Source organism: Camelus ferus, chromosome 30, assembly GCF_009834535.1.
Source record: "Camelus ferus isolate YT-003-E chromosome 30, BCGSAC_Cfer_1.0, whole genome shotgun sequence".
NCBI lineage: Eukaryota > Metazoa > Chordata > Mammalia > Artiodactyla > Camelidae > Camelus > Camelus ferus.
In genome coordinates, this window is record NC_045725.1 from 24,678,569 (window position 1) to 24,704,480 (window position 25,912).

The following is a 25,912-nucleotide window of genomic DNA, read 5'->3' on the forward strand; positions in this document are numbered from 1 at the left end:
TCTAAAGACAATTTAATATTTAATTTCTCTTAAATGCATGATCTAACTAAAGGAAAATACGTGATCTAACTAAACATAACTTTTTTCTGAGGTACCTTAAACTCATGACAATTTAAGTAATCAAAACTATAGATTGTAAGTACAGTGACACTGGACACATGTTGGCTTCTTTCCCAATGTCCTGCCTCCTTTCCAACAGCCCCAGGTTTCTTTGAGGGGATCCACTTGGTTCTGATTCCACCTCTTTGGCTCTAAGATTGATCAGAGATGGGCATGAGATCTAAGCCAATTCAGTTAGAATAAATGTCAGGACTAGCCTGCCAGTAATGGGATGCCTATGTTCTCTCTTCCCTGCTAAATGGGAAAAGGATTCAGGTGACCCCAGGAGCTGCTGGCTGTTACTTTTGGTTCCTGGTTCCTGGAGCATTATTCATTCGTTTATTCAACAAACATTCAGTAACATCTACTGTGTCCCAGATGTAAAAACATAAAATTGAATAAGACATGGTCATTGATGTTAAGATATTTATATTCCAACAGAGGAAACAGGGAGGTGTAATGAGAGAGGGAGCAAATATGTCAAGATTCACAAAAACTGGAACAACAAATTCTTGGTAAGGACCAGGTTAGCTGCTGCAGGATATCATCTGAGGTAGAAGTGGTTGTAGCTGGGCATCCTTTATGTGGACTTGATATCATTATCAACCTGCCCTGAACCATCCAATTAACTGTGGTTTTAGTGAAATTTCTTGCACTTAACTGAATTGCAAAAGGGTTGCGAAGTCTCCTCAATCCTCAACCACTGGCTGGTGTCTTAATCCAAAGTATAACCTTAATTTTAAACCAGTCTGATGGGTCCACATAAATATTTGGACAATAATGTCAGTAATACCGTCTTGCATTGTAAAGAGGCAAATAAAATGAAGTATATTGAATATGCATTATCTATCATCTAGGGACAAGATACAATAGCACTTTGTGTCCTTAAAGATGCCTTTTACAAGATATATCCATCTGAAAGATCTGGATACAAACACACACCTACGATTGCCACAGTAATACTATTTGGCCCATCTGATTATACAGGGAATATATAAATACCAGGGAATCTAGAGCAGGTGTTCCCAAAAGGTGGAGCTGGAGGGAGGAATACTTTCTCTTATTAGACGTCTTATTGGAAGCATCTGGGTAGTTTTCCCAATAAACAAACCTATATCTCATCCTGGGATTTCCATCTGGGCCCTTCCCTGTTGTATATCACTCTTACTGAAGGCGTTCTCTCTCTCACTTATGATAGGGTGGAAAAAACATTGAGGATCGTCTAGTGAGTTGCACTAAGGAAAAAGAGGGCTCTGAAACAATACACTACAGCATAAATAGCAAATCGTCCAGCTGATGGAAAATAACCAGTCATTAAATCACCATGTATGTCATATATGTGTGGAACCCCCGAGGATCAGGTCACCTCGACACCCCAGGGGCGCATGGTGCAGCCTGCACTCTGCGTGGGCACTCGTCTGGGATCGAGGTGTCCGGGCCCCCTAATGCTCTGATCACTGCATTTTCTAACATGAGCCAAAGACAGAAGGACAAAAATAATCATTACTGATTACAAATCTGAATTCTGACCTAAAACTTATGGATCAAGTATTGTGGCAAGTTGATACTAAATAGCTTCTCATTGCCAAGCAAAATATAAAGATCAAGTTGCCTGGATCACATGGAAAAATCACCTGGAAGGAACACACGATATCCTGATCTAGACATTAGACTCATTATGGGCCTGTGAATATCTAGCAAGATTAACATTACTATTGATTGCCTAAAGTATTTCACCTTACACTTCAGAAATGTGGGAATGGGTGACATAGGGTAGAAGATTCCAGGGCAGTTGAGGCTGACAGCAAAAAGGGGCAAGGACTGTAATAATAAAAGTCCTTACGAGGTTTTCTCCTGATTGTAGTGATTTCTACATTGCACCCAAAGAATGCAAGGAAATAGCAAATTACACAAAAGAATGGCTTTCATATATTTTGCCAATCTCAAGCGTGTTGAAAACAATTGTCTGTCTCCTCGATTTACTCCTGAAACTGATTTAGGCTTCAGTTCAGCCTTTTACTGAATTACAAATTAGCTTCTTAGGGCATGAAGTTGTGAGGTAAAGAGGGCTCAGCATACACTCTCCCAACAGATGTCCAAATACTTTCAATATGAGTTTTGGAACGAGCGTTTGTTTGTTTTTACTTAAATCCACTACATAGCTGTAATAGGACTTCCTAATTTAAAACATCAAGGATTTTTTTAAACGTACCTTTTAAAAAATTAACCCTCAAAAGATCCAGCTGGGTTTTTAAATTTTGGACTATATTGCTTAAAAAAAAAAAAGCAACAGTGAGAGAGATATTTTGGAGGTCTTCAAACCTTAACAATGTAACAAAACTTTCTTTAAATAGTTGAAAGCCTGTCAAGGTAGCAGCTTCAGTTCCTGGAGCCGCAGAAAATTCGCACCGGCACAGGAATTCAAAATGTTAGCGATTGGCACAGAAGTGTTACGTAGCAAATAAAATAATTCCCCAAAGATGCTGGCTTTGGGGGGCTTTTGCTAACCGTCGTGGAAATAATTTCCAAAGAGCGTTACAGACCAGAGGAAACCGTTGGGCCAAGGACGTCCACACCAGCGCGTCCCCCCTCGGCCCAGAGGCCGTGAAACCCCCGAGGATCGGGTCGCCTCCGCGCCCCGGGGGCGCACGGTGCAGCCCGCACTCCGTGTGGGCACTCGTCCAGGATCGAGGCGTCCGGGCCCCCTAACCACAGCCACATCCCAGCTTCCCGACCCAGCTCGCGGATGCCCAGCACAGAGAATCGACACAACTGATCCCAGTAAGGTTGTGGTGGGAATTATCCTGTTGCTGACTTCCCAGATAGCCGACTGCGCTGTGGAGTGAAGGAGCTCGGGTGAGCGCCCTCCCTCCAGAGGAAGCCCCGTTCCTGGAACGCGCACCATGCGGCCGCGAAGGGAACCTGGCGGCGCGGTGGGGCGACGGCCCACGCGAGGAGTTGTCAAAAGCCGGGCTCGGGCCCTTGGGAAAGGTTCAGTTCCCCACTTCCCTCCTCATACGCGGGTCTCGCACGCTCCTCGCCGCGCTCTGGTGCACCTAGCCTCCGCCGCACAGTCCCACCAAGTCCTCCACCCCACCGCCCCAACCCTCAAGGGACCACCACACATTAGGACCGCGCGGAAGCCGCAGAGAGGGAAGGCAGCTAGATAGCAGTTGGGCGTGGCTTCTTGGAGAGAGGCGGGTCCCGGGGGCGGGGAGTTCTACGCAATCATCGGCTGGGGCTGCTGATTGGTTGAAGTGTCTGCTTGGAGCCCGCAAGCGTCTCCGCCCGGCCCGGTCGCTTCTCCTCTTCTAGTCGCTCGGTCCGCACCGGCTCGCGGGGGAACCGCTCAGACGCAGCCGCTTCAACCCAGCGCGGACGACAGGAGAGAGGGAGGTGGAAGGAGGACACGCTTGGTCGCTTGCCCCCACCAGCACCTGGGCTACCAGAGCCGGCGCTGAGCCCAGGGGGAGGAGCCGCCGCGGGTACGCCCCGCCTCCGGCCCGGGAAGACGACGCCAGCTACCCCGCCGACCGGCCGCCGCCCCCTTCGCCGGCCGAGACCCGCCCCTGGCCCCGGCCCTCCCCCAGCGGCATGGAGGGGCCTTGCTCCTGACGGCCGCGCCGCCGCTTCGACCCCGGCCCCTCCTCCCGGCCCCTCCCGCCCGCCCGCCCCCGCTCGCATGTCCGCGCCGCTTTAGCCGAGGATGCTGAGGATGAAGCTGCCGCTGAAGCCGACGCACCCCGCGGAGCCGCCGCCCGAGGCGGAGGAGCCCGAGGCGGACGCGCGGCCGGGCGCGAAGGCGCCGCCGCGCCGCCGCCGCGACTGCCGCCCCCCGCCGCCACCGCCGCCGCTCTCGGGCCAGCCGCGAGGTCCCCCGCCGCCGCCGCCGCCGCCGCCGCCCCGGGGGCTCGGGCCGCCTGTTGCTGGCGGAGCGGCGGCGGGGGCGAGCATGCCGGGCGGCGGCGGAGGCGGCGGCGGGCCCGCGGCGGCGCTGCGTGAGCAGGAGCGGGTGTACGAGTGGTTCGGGCTGGTGCTGGGCTCGGCGCAGCGCCTGGAGTTCATGTGCGGGCTGCTGGACCTGTGCAACCCACTGGAGCTGCGCTTCCTCGGCTCGTGCCTGGAGGACCTGGCGCGCAAGGACTACCACTATCTGCGCGACTCGGAGGCCAAGGCCAACGGCCTCTCGGACCCAGGGCCACTTGCCGACTTCCGAGAGCCTGCCGTGCGCTCGCGCCTCATCGTTTACCTGGCGTTGCTGGGCTCGGAGAACCGTGAGGCCGCCAGCCGCCTGCACCGCCTCCTGCCCCAGGTGGACTCGGTGCTCAAGAGCCTGCGCGCGGCCCGGGGCGAAGGCTCGCGGGGCGGCGCGGAGGACGAGCCCGGCGAGCGCGGCCAAGACGGCGAAGGCGAGGAGGACGCCGAGAAGGACGGCTCCGGCCCGGAAGGTAGTGGCGCCGAGCCGTGGCCCGGCGGCGGGCTGGGCTTCAGGGCCCAGGAGGAACTGCTGCTGCTCTTCACCATGGCTTCGCTGCACCCGGCCTTCTCCTTCCACCAGCGGGTCACCCTGAGGGAGCACCTGGAGAGGCTCCGCGCGGCGCTCCGCGGGGGCCCCGAGGACGCGGAGGTGGAGGCGGAGCCGTGCAACTTTGCTGGCCCCCGGGCCCAGGTAAGGCGCGCCAGCCTCCCTGCGTCCGCGGTGCGGTCACCGCCCCGGCGGCCTCCCAGGCCTGGCTTTCGGAACCCCCTGTCCGAGCCTCACCCCGGCGCAGGTGGCTCGGGATCCTCACTTCAGGCTCCCAGCCCGGTAGTACGGATCTTCGTTTTGCTGGGTCGCCCAGTTCCTCTCACCTCTTCCCCCTCCACTACCCCCCCCCCCCCAATATGCACACACAGACACCCGCCATAACAGAATGCTCTAGAAGTCTCTTCCGTGCCGAAGTTGCCACGGAAAACATGGAGCTCTCAGCCCGGTTCCCCTCTCGGATGAAGGATCTCGGGACCTTTTTGGCTTTGAGCATCTCTGTAGATGCTGGGAGAGGCTAAGCGCTGGGGGAGCCTGTGTGTTGGCCCCGGGCTGAATCTTCCTTGTCTTGCCGTCTGGCGCGCTGGTCACACGTTTTAAAGCTCTGCGTTACCCCGGGTGAGATGTCCTAAAGGTGCGCTCCCGGCGTGTTGTCCTGTCTTTGACACAAAGGGACGCTTTTTGCTCAGTGTATGCCTGAGTTAAAAGGGGTCGTAGAGTTTTCTGATTCCTGCTTAGAGAACTTCATGTTCTCAGAAAAAAATCAGATGTGGAGAGCCGCGAAATGACTCACTAGAAAAGTAGTAGCGCAGGTTGTCTGGGTAAAGAAAGCTCTCCTAGGGCCGGTTGGGTATGCCCTTTACCTCTGACATGTCCTGCTTTCTATGGGCTTGAGTCGTGCCTACAGATTTGGGTCCAGAGATGTTTGTTGGGCCACTACTGTAAGCATAAATGTTTTCTAAAAAATTAAGCACCAAAATGTTGTAGACGAGAATTCAGATGAGTAACTTGTCGCAAGCATTAAAGAAAAATTTTATATAGCCACGAAAGCAATTTGATAATAACCGAGGCCCAATATAAAGTCTTTGAGTGTGATGGTTTAATGGAGTAGTAGCTTTCATTTAGAGTTAAAACTACAGTTTTTTCGTGGCTCACGATTACTTAAGAGGTATTAATTTGAATGCTATGCTTTTTCAATTTAGGTGATCTTCACCATGATATATTGGAAAGCGGGATTTTTTTTCACTCCTTGCCTGAGAGTTAATTCATCTTATATAACTTCTATCATTCAATACCTTGGAACTGAAACTGGGCATTGTATTTCTCTAATGGTGGTGTGGACTCAGTACCCATAGAATCAAAGGACTTTGGGGGCTGGAAGGGATTTAGGGATAATCTAGGCTGAGCTCCTCCTTCTGAAAATGAATCTTCGGTGAAATGACTAACTCACGTTTTAGGACATATTTTATCAAACTCACATGTAGTAAGGCTAGTACCTAGAGTTTTCTTCGTTTGAAATATTATCTTCCAGTATCTATTTACTACTAGCATGCAACTGTATATACTGATGGTAAAAGCCTTTGCCACTCTTCAGCCTACTCACTAAAATAATTCCAAAAAATCTGATGTGCCACTGCTATTAGAGAAGAAAGCCTGAACTCGGGAGAAATACGTATTTCTTTTTAATTTCTTGTATATATTGTTAAGATAACCTTAGATTGTAGATGAAAATATTCCACAGTGGAGCAGTTTATGTAATTTCTATTATTAATTAATAGGTTGGAATACCTATTCCTACAGGGATAACCGATTTCTGATTTTAACTGCTAGGAGTCTTTTTTTTTTTTCCTTTAAATTTTGCTTATAATGCGAGTGTTGGAAGGTGACTAGACGAAGGGGAGAGGTGCATGCAAACCACAGTAATGAGATTTTTATCTTGACCGCAATGTGTGGCCTTGTCTGGCAGCCGGTGAGTGCTGAGAAGAGTGGACAGAGTGAGACTGGGCATCCTGCCATTAATTTCAGCACATCATTACTTCTCAGGCAGTGCCCTGTGCTGTGGCCATCAGTTGAAGTGGGAGAGTAAATCTTAGGGGATACACGTACTACTGGGAATGCTGAAGGCTATTTCTAGACACTTGTGGTGTGATGAACTTTTTTCTCCAGGAGTTCTTTGGGGTTACCGTAACACATCATTTACGTCTCATTGAACTGTTAGTACCCCGCACTTTCTGCTTCTTAGCGTGGAATCCAAGGCCCTCAGCTGTGACTTGTTCTGGCCTTGACGACGTTTCCGCGGATCTTGTTGCTCCCAGGCTGTCACTCTCGAGGCGACTGGTGGGCTGGATTGATTTTAATCCCAGTTCGCTGCACTCCAGCGCAACTGTCCCGCGAGGGAGCGCCCACCTCGGAGTCTACAGGGAGGCGCCGGAGCGCGTCGGAGGGCCCAGCGGTGACGCGCCGCGGCGGACCCACACCGCGCGGACCGGCAGACGGCGATTTGGGAGCCCGGCCTGCGGGGCTCCTCCCCTCCCCCGCCCCGCAAGATGGCGGCGGCGCGCTGCCCACGTGACTGGCGCGTTGGTCCCGCCCCCGGGAGGGCGGTCTGAGTTCCGGCCGCGCCGCGCTGGGGGTTCCCTCGGCCTCTGGGCGAGGCGGGCGCGCGGCACCCGCGTGAAGAGCCTTGCGGGCGGCGTACTCTGGGGATGACAAAAGGAAATTCGTGTGGCAGCCTTTTATTGCACCGGAAGTGACCTTTTAGACACATACATGTAACTTTAATTGCTTGAAAATACTTCTGTTTCTTAACTGCTGTCTAAGTGGATGGAGCAGAACTAGTAATTGTGTTTTAATTTACTCTTACGGTAAAAGTATATTAATACTAACCCAGAATAGTGTTTCTGGCTTTTTCAAGACTTGTACCCACTACATAATATGAAGCAGCTTCTCTGTAAACAAAAATTTTTTAAAACTAACAAAGTTTACAGGAAGAACTTGTGCTTTAAAGTGAATTTTATACCGATTGTAAGCTTTCAAGCTGCCTAGGCCCAGCAACTGTTTACAGACAGCGTGGTTACAGTGTTAATAGTTGAAGTGACAAGTCCTCGGATTTACCGCTTGAGTATAGTAACTAGGTCATTTTAGAAAAATGGAGACGATTTTAAAAGTGGCATTCTTTTAGTTTTCCTACATGATTTGAATGATCTTAGAGTAAATGTTACATTGAATTACAGCTGAAATGTCGGCATTGCTTTTAGACTTGTGCATAAAGTTCATGTGCTTCACAGCTGCAGTGGACTGCCGGTCACCTGGGCAAAATTCAGCAAACAGCCCAGTGGGCAGTAGTGAAAATACACATTGACAGTGTCCTAGGACCTTTGTGATTTTGTGTTAATAAAGTTGTGGACTGCGTATATATCATAGCTGGAAAAAAAATGGTTTTAAAAATGGGGGCCCCATGTTACTAGGAATACAAACTGTGAATGATGTATTAACAGTAGCAACAAAAAACTAATGTATTAGTTTTCAGTTAAATATTTAATGATTTACTGTTTTTAAAAGATGCTAGTTTTGTGGCTGTTACATTGAAAAGATGAAAAAGACAGCTAAGCTTCCTATCTTTGCATGCTTAGAGACACTTTATGAAAATAGATATTCTGGTTTTGGAGATTTAGCCCCCCAGTTAGCAACACAAAGGTAAAAAAAGGCATAAAACGGATGTCCTGTGGTAATAGTGGTTAGTGGTTAATGTCGTTGGTATGGCCACATTTCTTTGGAGATTGTTTTCAGTATCCTCAAAACTTAGTTGCTTGGCAAATAGTACTAATGTTTGAATTAAAAACAGCAACTGGGAAGTTTTGATAGTATTAATATAGTAGATAGTACTTATTTAGTGTTATTTGGACTCACAAAAATTAAGTGACCATGGGCCCTTTACTTAAAAAAAAATGAAGGTACTAAAGAAGACAACTTTGCAAAATTGTTACTTTCTCATAGCATAGGTTAATTAGCTATATTGTGTTTGACAGACCAAGTATCTCAACTCATTTTAATAAAACAGATCATGTATTAGTAGTGTTGGGGCCTAAAGAAGCAAACTCTTTTCAGAAGTCTTAGCATAAATGCTCTTATTGTAAGATAATGTGTATGTGGCAACTGGAATCCTAGTGAGAGCTGTGACTTGAAAATGAGAGAGGAGGTTAGTGATCAGGATTTCAGTTGTTAGTGTATTAGGCACTAAAAGGATGCTTTCTGAAAATGACTTTTAAAAAGAACAACTGTAATACTCACAGTAATAAATATCTTTATTTAATTTGTTGTCCACTGCTGGGAGATTTTATAGTTAATAGTATCCCTGGAGCAGTGGGCTCTGTCTGAGGCTTTCCTCACTCCTACTGGAGGAATAATAACAGTACTTATGTTAGGTTGTGAGGATTAAATGAATGAGTACTTGTAGAACGATGTCTGATACATGATCTTCGATAAATGTTAGCAGTTTTCCATACAGGTGAAGCCTTGTTTGAAAGGTGGTAGAGTAGTGGGTATAGCGTCTCACAAATTGAGAGCAGGGAGCAGAACTAGCCGTGACCTTTATGGGAAATTTTAAGTTGGTTTGGCTACAGCAAAAATAAAAGCAGTTCAGTTAATAAATGCCTTTTAGAAGAGGCTTTTAGAAGATCCCAGTTAAGCAGTGATTATTTTAGTAGCAATGGGAGCTATTGGGCATCATCCCCCAGTTACTTACATTTTTTTCTGTGCAGTGGTTTTCTCAGGTAAGAACTCAGGGGGAGTCTCACTTATACCATAAGCTAATATACTATTAACTACTTTTCTGCAAATTAACTAATGTAATATGTATCCCCTTTTAAAAAAAATTACTTTTTGTGGTTGTTTTGTGGGATAGGGGACAGGAACTGTGCTATAAAGGCTTTCAAAGACTTTGAAGAATTTAGCAGAGCACTAGACTTGAAGGCTTAAATTCCAGCTCTGCCACTTGCTTTGTGATATTAACCAGGCCACTTAAATCCCTCAGCCTCAGTCTTATCTGTAAAATGGGGATAACTTCTTTTTAAGGTAATGGTGATTTAGTTAATGAGATAAGATGCAAAATAATTTATATAGTGTTTTGAGCACAAATTCTCTGTTGAGAGTGTTCAGTGCATTTTTATTCTCCACTAAGATGCAACCATTCACATTGTTAGATCAGTTGTTTTCAAGAGTAGGTTTTCTTTTTTAACTTAATAAAAGTCCATATGGTATATAGTATTTTCTGTATTGTTCTCTACTGCCATACTTGTAAATTGATTGGTGTTTAGGAAGGACAGATAATTAAGCTGATGTTTGAGACACATTTATTTGGGGCAATTTTTTTGTTCTTGCACTGTAAAGATCTGCTATGCTACAGATAAAATAAGCCCAAAGAAAGCATTTCTCTGGGTTACATATCATTAAAATATGTATTTTCCTATATTGGACTTGGGAATGGGAATGGAGAAAATATTTCTAATTTTGGTTATCCTGAACTCCCACGCAACCATAATGTACTTAAAATCTTCACATTTAGCTAGGAAACTAGTCTGTAATTTAAAGATATTTTGCAGTTTTGTTAAGTTACGTAGTTTTTCATTAGTTCAGCGCACAGACTGGAATCCATGGATAATTAAAACATTTTTATACCTTTTTATAGAAGCTTTTAAATTGGCTGACTTTGAAGCTTATTTAATATTTTTGTTCTTCCTTGAGAAATATTACGCTTAAAAATTTTTTTAATAAGAGAAGCAAAATAAAAAGCCTGCACTACCCTCTAAGCCGACTGAGCTTCACTTGTATCAACTCTACTTTGCATTATGGAGGACCGTGTCGTAACAGGGCTCCTTTTCCTCACGGAGAATGCTTTGTCACGTGGCCTCCTTCATCCAGTCTGCGTAAACAGCCACTCTGGAAGGGAAGTGCCTAATCGGGTGTTTACGTTACAGGTGACAGAGCTGCTGGGCGCTTAGTAGTCCGTTTCCTTCTGTTCCTTTGCTCCAGAGAACATTTGGCTTTAATTCTCTTCTCAGTGTCTTAGCTCATTAGACGTGTTTAATGCTCATTCAAGAAATAATTTATTTGAGGTCAGATGTAGGTTTTGAAGAGGTCACTTTGGCAAGTCACTTCGTCTTTTCAAGTATCAGACTGCTCAGTGTAGAATAAGGATGTCATCACCATTTATTACACAGAACTGCTGTGAAGATGAGCCTGATCATGTACGTGAAAATGCTTGGTAAACATAAGTGAGGTAGGTCAACCGCTCTGTCTGTTGATCCAGGAGTGGATGGATAGCACAATTCGGTTGCAGTGGATGAAGAGAAATAGAGAAGTCTGAAGAGATAATAGGGGTTGGGTTACAGAGGGTCTTGAAGGTCAGATGAAAGAAACAGGTTGCAGACAGATTGCTGTGGGAACCAGTGAAAATTTGTGTATGGTCTTCCTGTCATGTTCACTGTCATTAAAATTAATATCTGAAAAGAATGTATCACTGATCACACACACACAAAATCTTCCAGACTCATCCAGTTCTCTCAGTGGTACCATTACATTTCTAGTCACTCTGATTTGCTTGATAACCTTAATCCTCTCCTTCCCTCATATCCTAAATTCACCTTTCCTCATCCTTGCTGACACCATTCTCTTCTGGGACTTGATTCCTAATTGCCGTGCTTTAAGCCCTCCCTTGGACACCACTGCCAGATACATCTTCCTAAAGCAGTACTTAGTTTTATCAATCATCTTTTCTTGCAGTGACTGATGGAAGCTCGTCTCTAATAGGTCTTTAGACTTACTCTCTTTCCTCTGGTCTGTCTTCTCACATCCCGTCATTCATTCATGGCTGGCTCATGCCCTCACCTCTTGCATGATTTTCTTTGAAATTGTCCCTGTGGTTGTCTTCTCCCAAGATTCTTTGCTGCCTCTACATTCAAGTAGTGTGTATATTCTGTGTAACAGTTTTGGTACTTAACCTATAATTCTTTTTTCTGTTTTTGTTTTTTTTTTTAATTTTATTTTGAATTGTTTTTAACTTATACAGTTGACCTTCTCTCCTGGATTTTAAGTTCCCCAAAGGCTCAGGGATCATGTCTCATTTTTTTTTGTCAGCATTGCATATATCATAATTACTCAGTCAAAATTTCCTATGCTTAGGATATTTCAAATATAGCTCTGAAAAATACCATTTTGATGAGCTGCTGTAAGGCAAAGTACATCAGGCAGTGATTTTTTTTTTTTTTTTGGTCTTGTATGAATTATCAGCTACTTTATAAGAATATTTGCAGCCATGTGGAAATAATAGAAAGAGTTGTTTCTTTAGGTAAAAAGCATGGAACGGTATGGATTTGAACTGAAGCCTCAATGAGTGAATGATGACTGGTTATGCTTACTAATTTTTCTTTCAAAATCAGACCGTGTGTACTCTACTCCGTAAATTAAGCTTTGGTGTGTGTCGGGGTACACATTGCTGCAAACCTATGGGTGATGTTTTGATGGGATGGAAAAGTCACAAACCACAAACTGCCTTATTTTGTTTGGGTAGTTGTAGTTATTGTTGTCTAGTGTAGATCTCCAGTCTGTAATTTGCTTGAGGGGTGGCAGGAGTCAGGTGCACAACTGAGACGGTACCTTGCTTAGCTTAGGGTCAGAAAGTTAAAACCTTTGGTCACTGAAATGAGCAGTTTATAATCTAAAAGAGTTGCAGAGTTTTTATGTTTCTTGTTTGGAATGTCTAAATTGGGATAGTTAAGAAACGTAATGTTCCTGCAGTACAATTGATTTTTGTTTTGGATATCAGATGATTGAAATTCACTAGTGTTCCTGGAAGGAACAACATGGTAAATGCTGTGGTGTTTGGAGAAGACTTCCTCAAGAAAGAGTTCCTTACAGAGAGGCTGCCCGATGGGAGGGTGATGTTGAGCGGTCTTGTTAGTTTGGGGAAGGTGCCTTTTCTACTAGATGACATTAAACACAAGTCCTAATGCAATGTTTCCCAGCACAGATACATACCAACCTATAAATCACTTGCTGTCAAGGATCCTTCATAAGCTACAGTTTCTACGTGGTTCTAGGAACATTTCTGCGCTGGGGGTGAAGGCTGTGGGTCTGCTGCAGGAGCCAGAAGTCCCTGCAGTGCCGTTGGCTGTCGGGCTCACCTGTGACCAAGACCTTTGGCGTCCTCTGCTCTCATCTCCTGTGGGGTGGGCTGTGTAGGAGAGGGCAGTTCGGTCATATGTGGGCTGAGGAAGAGAGACACCACCTCGCTAGATCCTCCTATATTCATGCTTGTGGGTGTGTTCTCCCCTCACCCAGAAACATTCTGGCAAAGTGGGAATTTAAAAATCTAGAGGCTGCTGGCCCAGGGATGCAGCAGTCAGGGTAAGAGAAGAGATCTTTTCCCTTCTATGAGAGGAGAGCCGAAGGTTCATAATGGAAACACAGATGCTGGTGCTAAGGAGGGGGGCCCCAGCTTTGGTCTAGTCTGAGAGGCCATTACCACTCCCTCTCCCCACATTCTATACTGTAGTTTTGTGCTCCAGTACACTTATATTTTTTACCAGTCCATCTGTCAACTACACATGGCGCTACTGAGGTTCAAAGAGCAGAAACACAAAGGGAGTTTCATGGGGAAAAAAACATCCCGTCCAGTTCTTGGGTAAAAACTGCTGCCCTCACTTCTCTTTCATCCTCTACCTCCCCGCTACCCCCCCACCCCATCCCCTCGTCCCCTCGTCCCAGTAGGCTTTCATTTCAGCATTCTTCTGCTAGGTCTTCCCTGATTGTGCATCCAATGACATCAACAATTTTAATTTTTTTATTTGTAATAAATCCAGAGTTCCCTAAAATACACAAAACATTATAGTCAATCAAGTCTTCGACTCCCATCTTGTCCTGTCTGCCCAGTTCCAGCCTACCCCTGCTCTGCACAGGTAACCACAGTTCACGGATGTCATGTTAAGAGGAACTTGCAGAGCCAGGTCTGGTCTGTGGGCTGGGATGGCAGAGTGTGTACACGGATTCAGTAAATTGTTTAGCCCCCCAACCCCATTCAATAGCTAGAGTGCATTTACCAACGCTTTTAAGATAGGATTTTCCCCACTCGCCTTACCGAATCACCTTATACGGTACACATTTCTAGTTAAACTAAGCAGTAAATTACACAGGAAGTGAGTTCATCACGGTCAGAGCAGAAATCCACGGCATGCTGTTTCTGAGCTGCTGATGTGTTGGTCTCCCTCCTTTCTGCACTGTTGGGTCAGTTTTGTTGTTTACAGCATAACTTTAATACATTTACCATCTATGTTTCTTCTCACACTAGAACTTGCCTTAATCAGATGCTATAGGTAGATTCAAGGCTTTTGCTTTCAGTTAGGTTATGCTTTTCATTGAGTAAAGATGAGATAAATGCCTGCCTTTCTACCACATCCTCTCAAAGAGACAGTTAATTCTTAAGCTCTCAGCTTCTTCCCTCCTCTTCCACCAAAATAGATGAAATTTGACATCTCAGTAATGTTTCTAATAATGAATCGTTTTCTGACATTCAAAAGCAAGACTTTCTATGAATCTTTCTTAAATAGTATGTCTTAGGTGCAACCCTGGTTATTTAAAGAAGATAATTTAAAATCTTTAACTGTAATAAATTACCCCCAAATTTAGTAGCTTAAAGCAGCAACCATTTTATTGTTCTTTCTCATAGTTCTGTGGGCAAGGAATTTAGATGGGTGGGTAACTAACAGTGAGGGCGACTTGTCTCTGCTCCAGTATGTCTGGAGGCGTGGCTGGGGACTGGAGGCCCCCTCTCTCCCCCTTCCTCTCTTTGTATGGTCTCTCTCTCTCAGCAGCCTTAGGGGATTGCACTTTCGTGCTGGCTCAGAACTCCAGGGTTTCTTATGACCTACCCTGCAGCAGTCCCAGAACATCCCTTCCATCCCATTCTTCTGGTCAGGCAAGTCTCTAAAGCCAGCCCAGATCCATGGGTTGGGGGATTAGATCCACCTTTCATTGCAGTATTTTGGCTATCTTTAACGCAAAATCTTAATAGGATGTTGTTGTTATATTCTAATGTTGAATTGTAAGTCTCATTTGATGAGTGTAAAAACTCCTGAGGAAGTTAATAAATTTAGTTAAAAAAAAAAAAACCCTATAACTCTTAATTTTCACTTTTTTTTTTAAGAGGGAATGTCTTGGTATTTTAAAATTTAAAATCTGCCTCAAAGGACTAGAGGAAACATGTAGAACATTGGTAGATGAGCTAAAATAAACTCCATCTACAAGTTGACCCTTGTTAAAGTAAAATGAAGCCAGTGTGATATTTGTTCTCATGATATGTTTTCAGAGAAGAGTCTTTTTCGGATTGTCCAGTCACTTGACTATTTCATGAACTTTCCCCACATTTAAGAGATCTACATATGTCAAAGGAAAGTCTGAGCAGTCTCTAGAATGAATGAGGTATGTTACATGACACATGGATCTGAGCTAACCAGGAGCATGCCATAGGTCAGAAAAGGCTTGATGTACTCACGTGAGTTACCGAAAGGAGAAGGGCGCACACATACTAATGTTTTTTGTTCCTGTGCACATTTTTGCAGGCTTAGAATTTTTAAACTTCATCTTCTTAATCCAAGCAGAGAAGTGCCACTTTTCATTTAGTCTTCACACTTTCATCTAACTAGCCTTTGTAAAATACCAATTCCAGCATGTCATCTGTATCGCATTTGCATGGAAATCTGAACTTAATAGAGCAAGTGGGCATAATTCCTTCCTGTACGATTCCGTTAAACCACTTTTCAGATTTTATGGCACGTTCCCCTACACAAAGCACACGCGACAGGTAGCGGGAGATGACCGGGCTGACAGCCGTTCACTGTTGGGACTGGTAAACACTGTGATCCTGATCGAAAGTTCAGTAGGCATTAGGTTAAATTTTTGTTAAATTAATAAATTAAAAATTTTATAGTTTCTAAACTTAAATGATTTTAGCACATTGATACATGGGGAGAAAACTTAAGTAGTAGTTATTTCATGGGTTAATGAACGAAGGTCCTTGAATAGAAACTTAAATTACATTTTTCTGCCTGCAATATTAAACCAGGAGGCTTTTTACTTGACAGTTAAATTGTGTTCTTAAAACTTTTTTTTCTTTTTTTTTTTTTTTTTGAGGGGGGAGTAATCAAGTTTTATTTATTTATTTTTAGAGGAGGTACTGGGGGATTGAACCCAGGACCTTGTGCATGCTAAGCGTGTGCTCTACCACTTGAGCTATACCCTCCCACCTCAGACATTAAAAATGTGATTTTGATTGGAAAACAAACAACTTTCTCACAGTTGCTTCAATGTAATTTTATGGAGACAGCAAGATAAGATTATTTTTCTTTATTTTTTATTGTGATAAAATATATGTAACAAAATTTGCCATTTTAACCTTTTTTGAGCAGTTTAGTGGCGTTAAGTACATTCACATTGTTGTACCACCATCCATCTCCAGAACTTTTCTTTCATCCCAAACTGAACCTGTGTATCCATTAACACGTTGATCACCCATGTGGATCAGGTGTGTTTTCTGCGGGGCCCAAACTCACACTTCACCACAGTGCAACACACTAATGATATATGTGCTTATAATTCAGTTTTTCCAGTATAAGTGGATTTTTTTTAATTTCTTATTTTCAGTTTTCAACCTCTTTACAGCTTTATTTCTTCTTGGAATATCATTCTGTACAATAAATTCAGAATAAATTCTGCATAATTGGATGAAGGAAGCCCATAGACCAGAACACCCATATGTGGGTGACGGGGCCCCTGAGGAAACACAACAGTCACCCAGATTTGGGTGATGTAGCGATTAACGTGTTAAGCAGCTACTCCTCATTCCCCCATCTGTCCAGCCCCTGGTAGCCACCATTCTGCTGTCTATCAATGTGCCTGCTCTAGGACCTCATGTAAGTGTAATCATACAGTATTTGTCCTTTTGTGCCTGGTTTATTTCACTTAGCATAATGCCCTCAAGATTCATGCATGTGTCAATTTTATTCCTTTTTAAGGCTGAATAATACTCAGTTATATATCTACTACATTTTATTTATCTGTCCATCAGCGGACATTTGACTTGTTTCCACTTTTTGGCTATTGTGAATAATGCTGCTATGAACACTGGAGTACTGATTATCTGTTTGAGTCCCTGCTTTCAATTCTTCTGGGTTTATACCTAGGAATAGAATTGCTGGATCATGTAATGATTTTATTTTTTTAAGGACTGTCTTCCATGGTGGCTCCAGTGTTTTACATTCCCACCAACAATGCACAGGGGTTCCAGGTTCTCCACATCCTCACCAGTATTCGCTGTCTGTTTTTTTGAAAAATAGCCATCCTAATGGGTGTGAAGTGGTATCTCATTGTAGTTTTGATTTGCATTTCTCTAATGAAAACTTGTTTATTTACATGTTTTGCATTCATTTATATTTGAAGCTGTGTGTTACTTTTAATTTATGAACCGCATATGAACAATGTGGAAAATATTCTGTAAGAAATGGTTGACTTATTCAACTACACTTCCAATTAACACAGATATTTGAGAGGATTACAAGTGCTTTATTTATATTGATTTTTGGAGTACTTAAACAACAGTTTTAGGCCAATGTGGTTGTATTACCTTGCAGTAAATGATTATATGGTCCAGGTTAGGAAATACATGATTCTTTTTTTTTTTTTTTTGATTTATAATCATTTTACAATGTGTCAAATTCCAGTGTTCAGCACAATTTTTCAGTCATTCATGGACATATACACACTCATTGTCACATTTTTTTCTCTGTGAGTTACCATAACATTTTGTGTATATTTCCCTGTGCTATACAGTGTAATCTTGTTTATCTATTCTACAATTTTGAAATCCCAGGCTATCCCTTCCCACCCTCCACCCCCCAGTAACCACAAGTCTGTATTCTCTGTCCGTGAGTCTATTTCTGTCCTGTATTTACGCTTTGTTTTTGTTTGTTTGTTTTTTAGATTCCACATATGAGCGATCTCATATGGTATTTTTCTTTCTCTTTCTGGCTTACTTCACTTAGAATGACATTCTCCAGGAGCATCCATGTTGCTGCAAATGGCATTATGTTGTCAGTTTTTATGGCTGAGTAGTATTCCATTGTATAAATATACCACATCTTCTTTATCCAGTCACCTGTTGATGGACATTTAGGCTGTTTCCATGTTTTGGCTATTGTAAATAGTGCTGCTATGAACATTGGGGTGCAGGTGTCATCCTGAAATAGATTTCCTTCTGGATACAAGCCCAGGAGTGGGATTCCTGGGTCATATGGTAAGTCTATTTCTAGTCTTTTGAGGAATCTCCACATTGTTTTCCATAGTGGCTGCACCAAACTGCATTCCCACCAGCAGTGTAGGAGGGTTCCCCTTTCTCCACAGCCTCTCCAGCATTTGTCATTTGTGGATTTTTGAATGACAGCCATTCTGACTGGTGTGAGGTGATACCTCATTGTAGTTTTGATTTGCATAGGAAATACATGATTCTGTTATTGTTAGAAGAATTCCTATGTCCACCTGTTTAAAATCAGTAATACTGAAAATTGGTGAATGCCATTCAAAAGTTGGATGTTGACTTCAGAGGTCAGTACTCTCCTTCTTGTTAAGTATTTCTGTGTAGACAGTCTTTACTTCCTTGGGTTTAAGAAGACACGCTAGAAGGCTGAAGCTTAGTTCCCAAGAGTATCTATCTAATACGATACCTTATTCCCAGAAATAGAGCCATCAACTGGCGGCCCGTACTCACTGTTAGGCCAGGATGCATGTTAAACTACAGAACAAAATATTGTAAATTTAGGATTCTTGGAAAGTTTAGGGTCTTCTGTTTACTTCATTTCTTTATACAATTTAAAAATGTGTATTATCTATTGCAATTTATAAAATTGTCGTTGGTTCCTGAAGTTGAGATAATTTTGGTCTAAGTAGTGTTTTGAGATTCTGAACATGAAGGGGGATAAGGTGAAGGTTGTTTTATTTTTCGACTTACCCTGTGGGTTATGGTAACGATACATACATGACAGTGCTTGAATTCCGAGAGGTGTGTGTGAGATTACTCGTCATTACTGGAAACAGCAGTTCTAGGGGTAAAACTTACTTGTTTACTAATGGTAATGATTGGCTGAGCAAACTCCAATTTAGAGTACCCAGTCCACACACATTCTTGTCTAGAAAAATTTAGCACGTATTCATGATGATACCTTTTAAAAAACTTTTTCCTAACAAAATATCTTTGTTAGACTGCCACTGAAACCAAGTAATGAGTAAAAACTGCATCATAATATTAAAAATACAAATGCCCTTACATATGGGGAATGGCATAAAGGGTACCATCTTCTTTATGTGCGTTTCTCTGTTCCTGGTTCACTGTTACAGAGTTTGACATCATTGGCAGTTCTGCATAGCAGTTTGCTGTATGTCCCAAGAAAACTGGGACAGAAAATAATTGATGATATATTACCATTAAATAAAGATAAATATTAACACAACTTTCCTTGCTGCTCTGACACTGCACCTTTCTGCTCTTAATGTGTCACCACCTATTTGATCTCTAAAAATTGCTATTAAAGTAACTGCTAGTAAAAGTATGACTTTAATCTAGTTTGTTTTTGTGGCATTCACTACTCTTAGTCTATGGTATAAATTAACATGTGCCTCTCTTTCTCATCTAGAATAACTCTACTCATGGTGATTTTATGCAAAGTAATGAGGCCAGTTTAATAGAACAAGCCCCAATACCTCATGACGGACTCACTGTGGCACCTCATAGAACCCAGCGAGAAGGTATGCTGTGCTTTTTTCTAAATTTTAGAGCATCTGTACACGAAAGATTGCAGAGTACTATGAACATTGGTTACCTCACTCCTTTTTCTCCTTTTTCGGAGTAGAGAAATTCTGCTGGTCCTAGGTTTGACTCAAATGCTGGTCCTCCCACTCTGGGCCCTGGCTCCACGGTACCTGGCCTGTCCCAGCCCATGCTTATGTGGTTCCACCTTGTGGTCACTTGTCCTAAATCTGGTTGCACACTTCTGGAGGGCAGAGACCTTTACCTACTCCCAAAGTATTATTAGTATAGTGCTTTTATCTTAGGATATGCTCAGTGTCTACTGAGGAAAATAATTTTACAGAAGTTCACTGCAAGAGAGTGAAGAAATTTCTTACAAGTCCATGCTTTCTGCATTAGCGCAGTTTTCAGGAGGACTGGGTGTGGGATGGGGGGAGTTAAACGACATTGCTACCTGAAAAGAAGTGAGTTCAGGTATTCCCTTCTCTTCACATCTGGGGAGTCCACTAACCTGTGTTGAGGGGAAAATTCAGATGGAAAATGTAGACTGCAGCCTGGGCAGCCTTGGAATGGTGGAGGATACATGGTAAGCATCACACTCAATTATAACTGCTTTGAATTGGTGTCACTTTGTCTCCTTTTAGTTCCAGTAATAATCCTTTTTGTGTAACATATTTTTCTTCACAGAGGAAAAATAGGTGTGAATGTTTAATGTTTAAAAAAAAGTTTACATAATTACCACTTCTATTTAAAGACTATTAAAACTATTTGAATCATAGATGACTTCAACGAAGCTACTAACATACCAGTAACCTAAAGCAGATTTGGTTTTATAATGAAGGTCCTTTAAAAAAAAAAAGATACTAAAAAAAAATAAAGATCTTATCAAAATGGTAACTGAACTAACTGTAAGGTGGTACTTCAGATGGTTTTTCTTAAATTCTTAATTTTTAAACAAATGTACATAGTTCATGCTTTTCCGTTTTAATTTATGAAGGTTGGAATATCTCTTGTTGTCAGCCATTCCCCACCACATACTTTGTCTTTCTCATCTTGATTCTGATAGATCACAGCAGGAATAACTTGAAGTCAAGACTGAAACCATAGCCGTGTTCCCATACCCCGACTGCCCCTGTGGTCCCTATCCTCAGCCCATTGATTTTCAGAAGTAGCGCTGCTTCGTATTTCTGAACGTTGATTAGTTCAGATGGTTTTTATTTAATAGCATCATCCTTTACATAATTTACTAGAACGGTTTTTGGAAACAGCAGGCCCTCCCTTCCCCACTGTGGCCTTTATCATACTGCAGCAGTTTAGAACAGTTCCAGGCTTCTCACCTGGCTTTTGAGATTTTCTTTTGTCTGCATCCTTAACATTTCTCACCCACCAGGGGGAATTGGCCCAGTTGCAGCCACCAAACACTGCATATTTGGAAAGTTGGCACAAAATACTGGTAGTGGTATCCCCTTAGTTTATTATGAATGTCTGTTTACCAGCAAATTTCTGTAATCTTACGTTTCCTGCTTTCTCATTGCCCACCTTCTGTGATCTATAGCAATCTTAATTCTTCCTGTGTACTTTTGTTACTCTGTATATTCTGCTTCACCTACTTTAACTTCTTCCTCTAAGGGAAAATGAGTCCTTCCCTTTTCTTCCCCATCTCCTGTCCCCTGAATCCAGCAGTGACCCTGATCTGTTGAGTCACTTTTCTAACTTCTTTCCTGTGACCTTTATCATCTTCATTACTGTTTCTTCTTATATTCTGAGCAACAATCTTTTTTTTTCTCTTAAGTCCTTATATCATGCTTAGTAGACAGGCTCTTTCAATTTGTAAATAGATTTACTTCCTAAGGTAATAACATTTATTGAAGGATATGTGTAGTTCGGGGATTTGCACATTTGCTTACCTCATGAATAAGCTGACCATCTTATCTAGTTCTATTCAGAGTGATTGTTCTTAAGCCACTGATGTAATTTATGATCACTATTTTATCTGTATGATAATTGTGGAAAATTTTGCTACAGTGAATCTTCATAGTTCATTATAATGTTAAGTTTGTATTACCATTATATGATGTTAAGGGTCACGTTTGAGAAAAACAATGTTAAAATTCTCAGTTGGAAAGAAATTTTTATCAGTATTATATATTACTTTTGAAAGGTTTTTTTCTAATTTGAAAAAAAATTTTTTTTTGTTTACACCTACTATGCATAAATAATTGAATGACTCTGAAGTGTTGTTTGTGATGATCTGAATTAAACAGTTTGGAAGATGATCATCTAGAAAAATAAATCTTCACTGCATGCACCTTTTATTATTTATCTTTGGTGCTTAGCAGAGTGCTTGAAACAACTTTAGGCACTCAGCATCCTGAATGGCTAAAGAAAAAAATTACTTCATGGATGGACAGCACATTGCTGTGCTTCTGGGGTTTTTTTTTTTGCTTTATTTCATGACTTCAGGCTAGTAGTGAAGATGAAGATAAATAGCTTAATCATTTAGCTTTGTCAAATTGGGTAACTGAAATGTGTGTCTAGTCTCTGTAGAACAAGTCAGCATGTTTTCTTTCTTTCAGCTGTACACATTGAGAAGATAATGTTGAAAGGAGTCCAGAGAAAAAGGGCTGACAAAAATTGGGAGTACACCTTCAAAGTAAGCTACTCTCGCCCAAAAAGATATCTCGTACTATGTTAAATGATCTTTTGGAAGGAGTGAAAATTGATCTTTGGAAAAACTTATGGCAGGTTTGCTAATTTAAGAGAAGCTATACATATATATACACATATATGTCTGTCTTAATTAAGGGAATGTACCATTTTCAGTATAGTGCATGGTTTGCCAAGTTTTAAAAATTATATCACATTAAAATTACTCTGACAGTTTTATTAAAAAGAAGTAAGAGCCTTAGATTTAAGGTGTAAGCTATATCTTTGAAAAGTAAACATTCATCAGTTTTTTTAAAGTCAAGATCACAGGCATTGTCTTTTCCTGGCATTGTTTTCCCTGATATTTTTCTCCTTTCTCCGAGGCTTTTATTCCCTGGCCTTCATTGCCTTGCCTTCTTATTTCTGATTGCTCTGTTGTCATTCTGTCCTTCACACAGCTGTCCGATTACCCGAGAGGCCCAGCACTGGTTCTCGTTCTCCTTTTTGCCTGTTGATTGTGATGTGGATTCCGCGTCCACGTCTTCCTTCCTCCCTGCTCAGGCTTCAGGGTCACTCCCACTCTAAGGTGGGACTGCACACGCCTTGAAGCCTTATGGAAGGATGCTGTGTTTCTGCGCATCCTCACTTCACTTCCTCCCCAAAGGTGTTGCTTGCCAAACTTCAGCTGTACTTTTCTCCTGAAGTCATTTCTGATCCTCCAACAGAGTGTTTCTCCATTCATCCAAGGTATACTACCTTCATACCTTTCCCAGATTCTTTTACTTGTTTTTTTCTTTTCAGAAGGTTATCAACTCAGAGCAGAATCTTCATCCTCTACATTTCACCATATCTGATTTGCTTAGTACATTTGTTGAATGAGTTTCAGGACTCTAGCTTCTGCCTTGTGGGAGAAATAGCCTCAGTCTGTACATTTCAAGTCCTTATTTCCACGTTTCACTTACGTTTTGTAACACATGGCACAAGCACACTCTGCTCTCTTCATTCAGTTATACCAGCTCTCCTTTTGTCACTTGCAGCTCTTAGCTTGTTCCTTCCTCAAGGCCTTCATTGACCTCTGGCTCTGGAATGATCTCCCCCCAGACCATAGCACAGCTGACGTCCCTTCCACCTAAAGACCAGCTCAAATGCTCCCTCCTCCGGGGTCTTTCTTGGCCTCCTGTCTAGTGTGCTTCTCCCACCTCCTGCACTGTGCATGGTTCATTTTCTTTGGAGGACTGATCACAGATGGAGTTCCTTGCGTGTTCATTTGCTCTCATCTGTCTCCCGCCCTAGACTCTGATCTCAGCCAGTGGAAACTGCAGCTCTCTTGTCCACTCCTGTATCCTTTTCACTAAGAACAGTGTCTGATGCAAGTAGCTGCTTAATGAACATTTGAGTAATTTAAAATCATTTAAAAGATGTGCTGGTTAATAAGGATATTTGCTCTGAGAGTGGCTAGATAAAATTTTGTATGTATTTTTAAGTTTCTGGTTAATTACGGTGTGATTAGTTGGTAAGGCTTAGATTAGCATAGTCAAGTATTTACTCAGCTCAGATAACTGTAGAGTAGAAATTACTAGTGGGCCACCATCGAGTCCACTGAATTAAAAGTATCCAAGAAGTAGGCAGAAATGGATTTCAGTTCTGGCTCTTTCTGCTTACTTAGGGTTGAATCTAAGTAAGTTAAGCTTTTTGAGTTTTAGTTTCTCCATCTGAAAATGGAGATAGTCATATCTGCCCCATCTACCTTAATAGGGTTTTAAAACATTGAGATAAATCAGATGAAATCTCTTCATAAACCATAAATCTCCATAAAAATATAGTATGGTACTACCAAAGAGGGGCAATAAACTCATTATTTCTCTTTATGAATGTATATTTAATATGTTCCAGGAGATAGAATTCTTAGCTTTCTTGGGTCATAGATCTGTACTGTCAAAGTGTCTAAATTTTAAGAGTCCTACAGCTTCACAAAGAGGAATGTAAGACATTTCCCTTTCTGAAAAATTACTAAAATACAGTCACATTTTTTAAGACTGCTTGTTTTGAAAAAAGACTTTAAAGGAGTTATTAAAAAAAATTTTTAAGGAACAGTATGTCAATCTACAGTTAATTTTAATAATTTTGAGTAAATTATGACAATAAACATTATATTTCTAATTGTTAATCTTGACAAAGTTTAAGTAAGGCCCTTTGTTTTACACATAACTTTGTTCTAGTTGGTGCCTGCCTAAGAAATAACTATATAATATGTGTGTTTTTTTGTTTTTTGGTTTTTTTAATCAGGTAAATTGGTCTGATCTTTCAGTCACAACAGTAACAAAAACCCACCAAGAACTTCAGGAATTTCTGCTGAAGGTAAAAGTATAGATTTTGTTGTTAAAATGATTTTTACATAATATACGTAATCCAAAAACCTTAGTACCAAAACAAACACCAGGAAAATTAAAGCAGATATATAGAGGTTGGCTTTGAACTCTCTGTGAACATTAGCTATAGAAGATGTCAGTTTTTTGTTGCCTTGCATTACCAGTATAAGGAAATGATGGTTTTCCACATAAAAAAAAAAACGGGGACACTTATTCCTGGTTCCTTGCTGAGATGTGTATTGCTGGTGGCTGTGTGCAAGAGGACTTCCTGTGAGAGGGTCATCTGCAAAATAGGATAGGGCTTGTTTGCATTCAGTAGTGGTCATTCTACTCCTTCTATGGCCTTCCTTGAATATGTCTCCATTTGTTCCTTGAGTTCCAGCTCCTCCCCTTACTCCTCCCAATGATAGAATCCCAAAGTATTGAGAAATAAGGGATAGTGGAAATATCTTATTGAACATGCAGAGGTGAAAGGTATCTTAGATTATTTTGTTCAGACTCTTGCTTATTTCTTCTATGCTAATTTTATTTTATTGAAAATTTTGTGGGTAGAGATAAGTATTAAAAGGAGAGAATAAGTTTAAATGGTTAATAACCAATAAATTATAATTTCTCAATAAGCAAATTATTTTAAAATTTAAGAGGGACATAAAGCAGAACGTCCAGAAACAGACAACATTCCCAACTCAGTTACCAGCTTGTGGGTAGAGGTGTGACACAGTTATTGAACCATAGCGTCTGCAGTTGTCAGGACAGTGTTGGTTTTTGAGTTGTCAGCTTTGACATCACCATAAATAGATTCTTTTTAGATCTCATGTGTCTCTGTTCATTCTTAATGCTCAGAGAGACTTTGTCACCAGCTTGCAGCGCTTTGAGCAGCACAGGAGACGTGGGCTCTGAGGGACACATAGTTGGGTGTGTCGGTGTTAGTTCTGCTGGGTAAAAACACCCAGCGATGACTTGAATATTTCAATTTTTCTGTCACTTAAACTAGGCTTTCTCAGTTAAGGGCTGAGAACTCCATCATCCACTTCAAACTAGTGACCTAACTACATGTGGAGATGGGGGTGGTCACTAAGTTCCAGTCACCAAAGGTCATCTGCAGATGATCTGTCAGCTTCAGACAGCGTGGTGAGAAAGGACCCGTGCGCGTCCAGGGTGGGGCTGTCTGCGCCCAGAGGAGCAGCCGGCTCTGGGCCCCGGGCCCCGCTAGGGCTGTTGAAGGAACTAGGCAGGGCTGCCCACCTCACCCCACCCCACACATGTGCTTTTAACAGGCTGATTGCTCGCTGTGGACCAGGTAGGTGTGCCTGAGGAAACACAGCTGTCACCCTGATTTGGGTGACATGGTGGTCAGTGTGTTAAAATCTCTTCTACTTCTCTGACTTTTCTGCCTCTTGATTGAATAAATTTATCACACTTAAG

The 25,912-nt window shown here is 42.3% G+C and overlaps 1 protein-coding gene across 4 annotated transcripts in view; it reads left to right on the forward strand.

The window, feature by feature from the left end:
* The first annotated feature begins 3,375 nt into the window (after positions 1-3,375).
* Positions 3,376-25,912, forward strand: part of ZCCHC2 (zinc finger CCHC-type containing 2) — a 49,477-nt gene continuing 26,940 nt past the window's right edge. For 3 of the 4 annotated variants that reach the window (XR_004316265.1, XR_004316266.1, XM_032470708.1), the window contains exons 1-4: positions 3,376-4,768; positions 19,360-19,471; positions 22,049-22,125; positions 24,405-24,476. Coding sequence is in view for 2 of the 4 variants with exons in the window: in XM_032470708.1 (XP_032326599.1) it covers positions 3,806-4,768; positions 19,360-19,471; positions 22,049-22,125; positions 24,405-24,476 (1,224 nt within the window). In the remaining 2 variants the exon portion in view is untranslated. The remainder of the gene's footprint in view (positions 4,769-19,359; positions 19,472-22,048; positions 22,126-24,404; positions 24,477-25,912) is intronic. The other variant, XM_032470707.1, reaches the window with a different exon arrangement.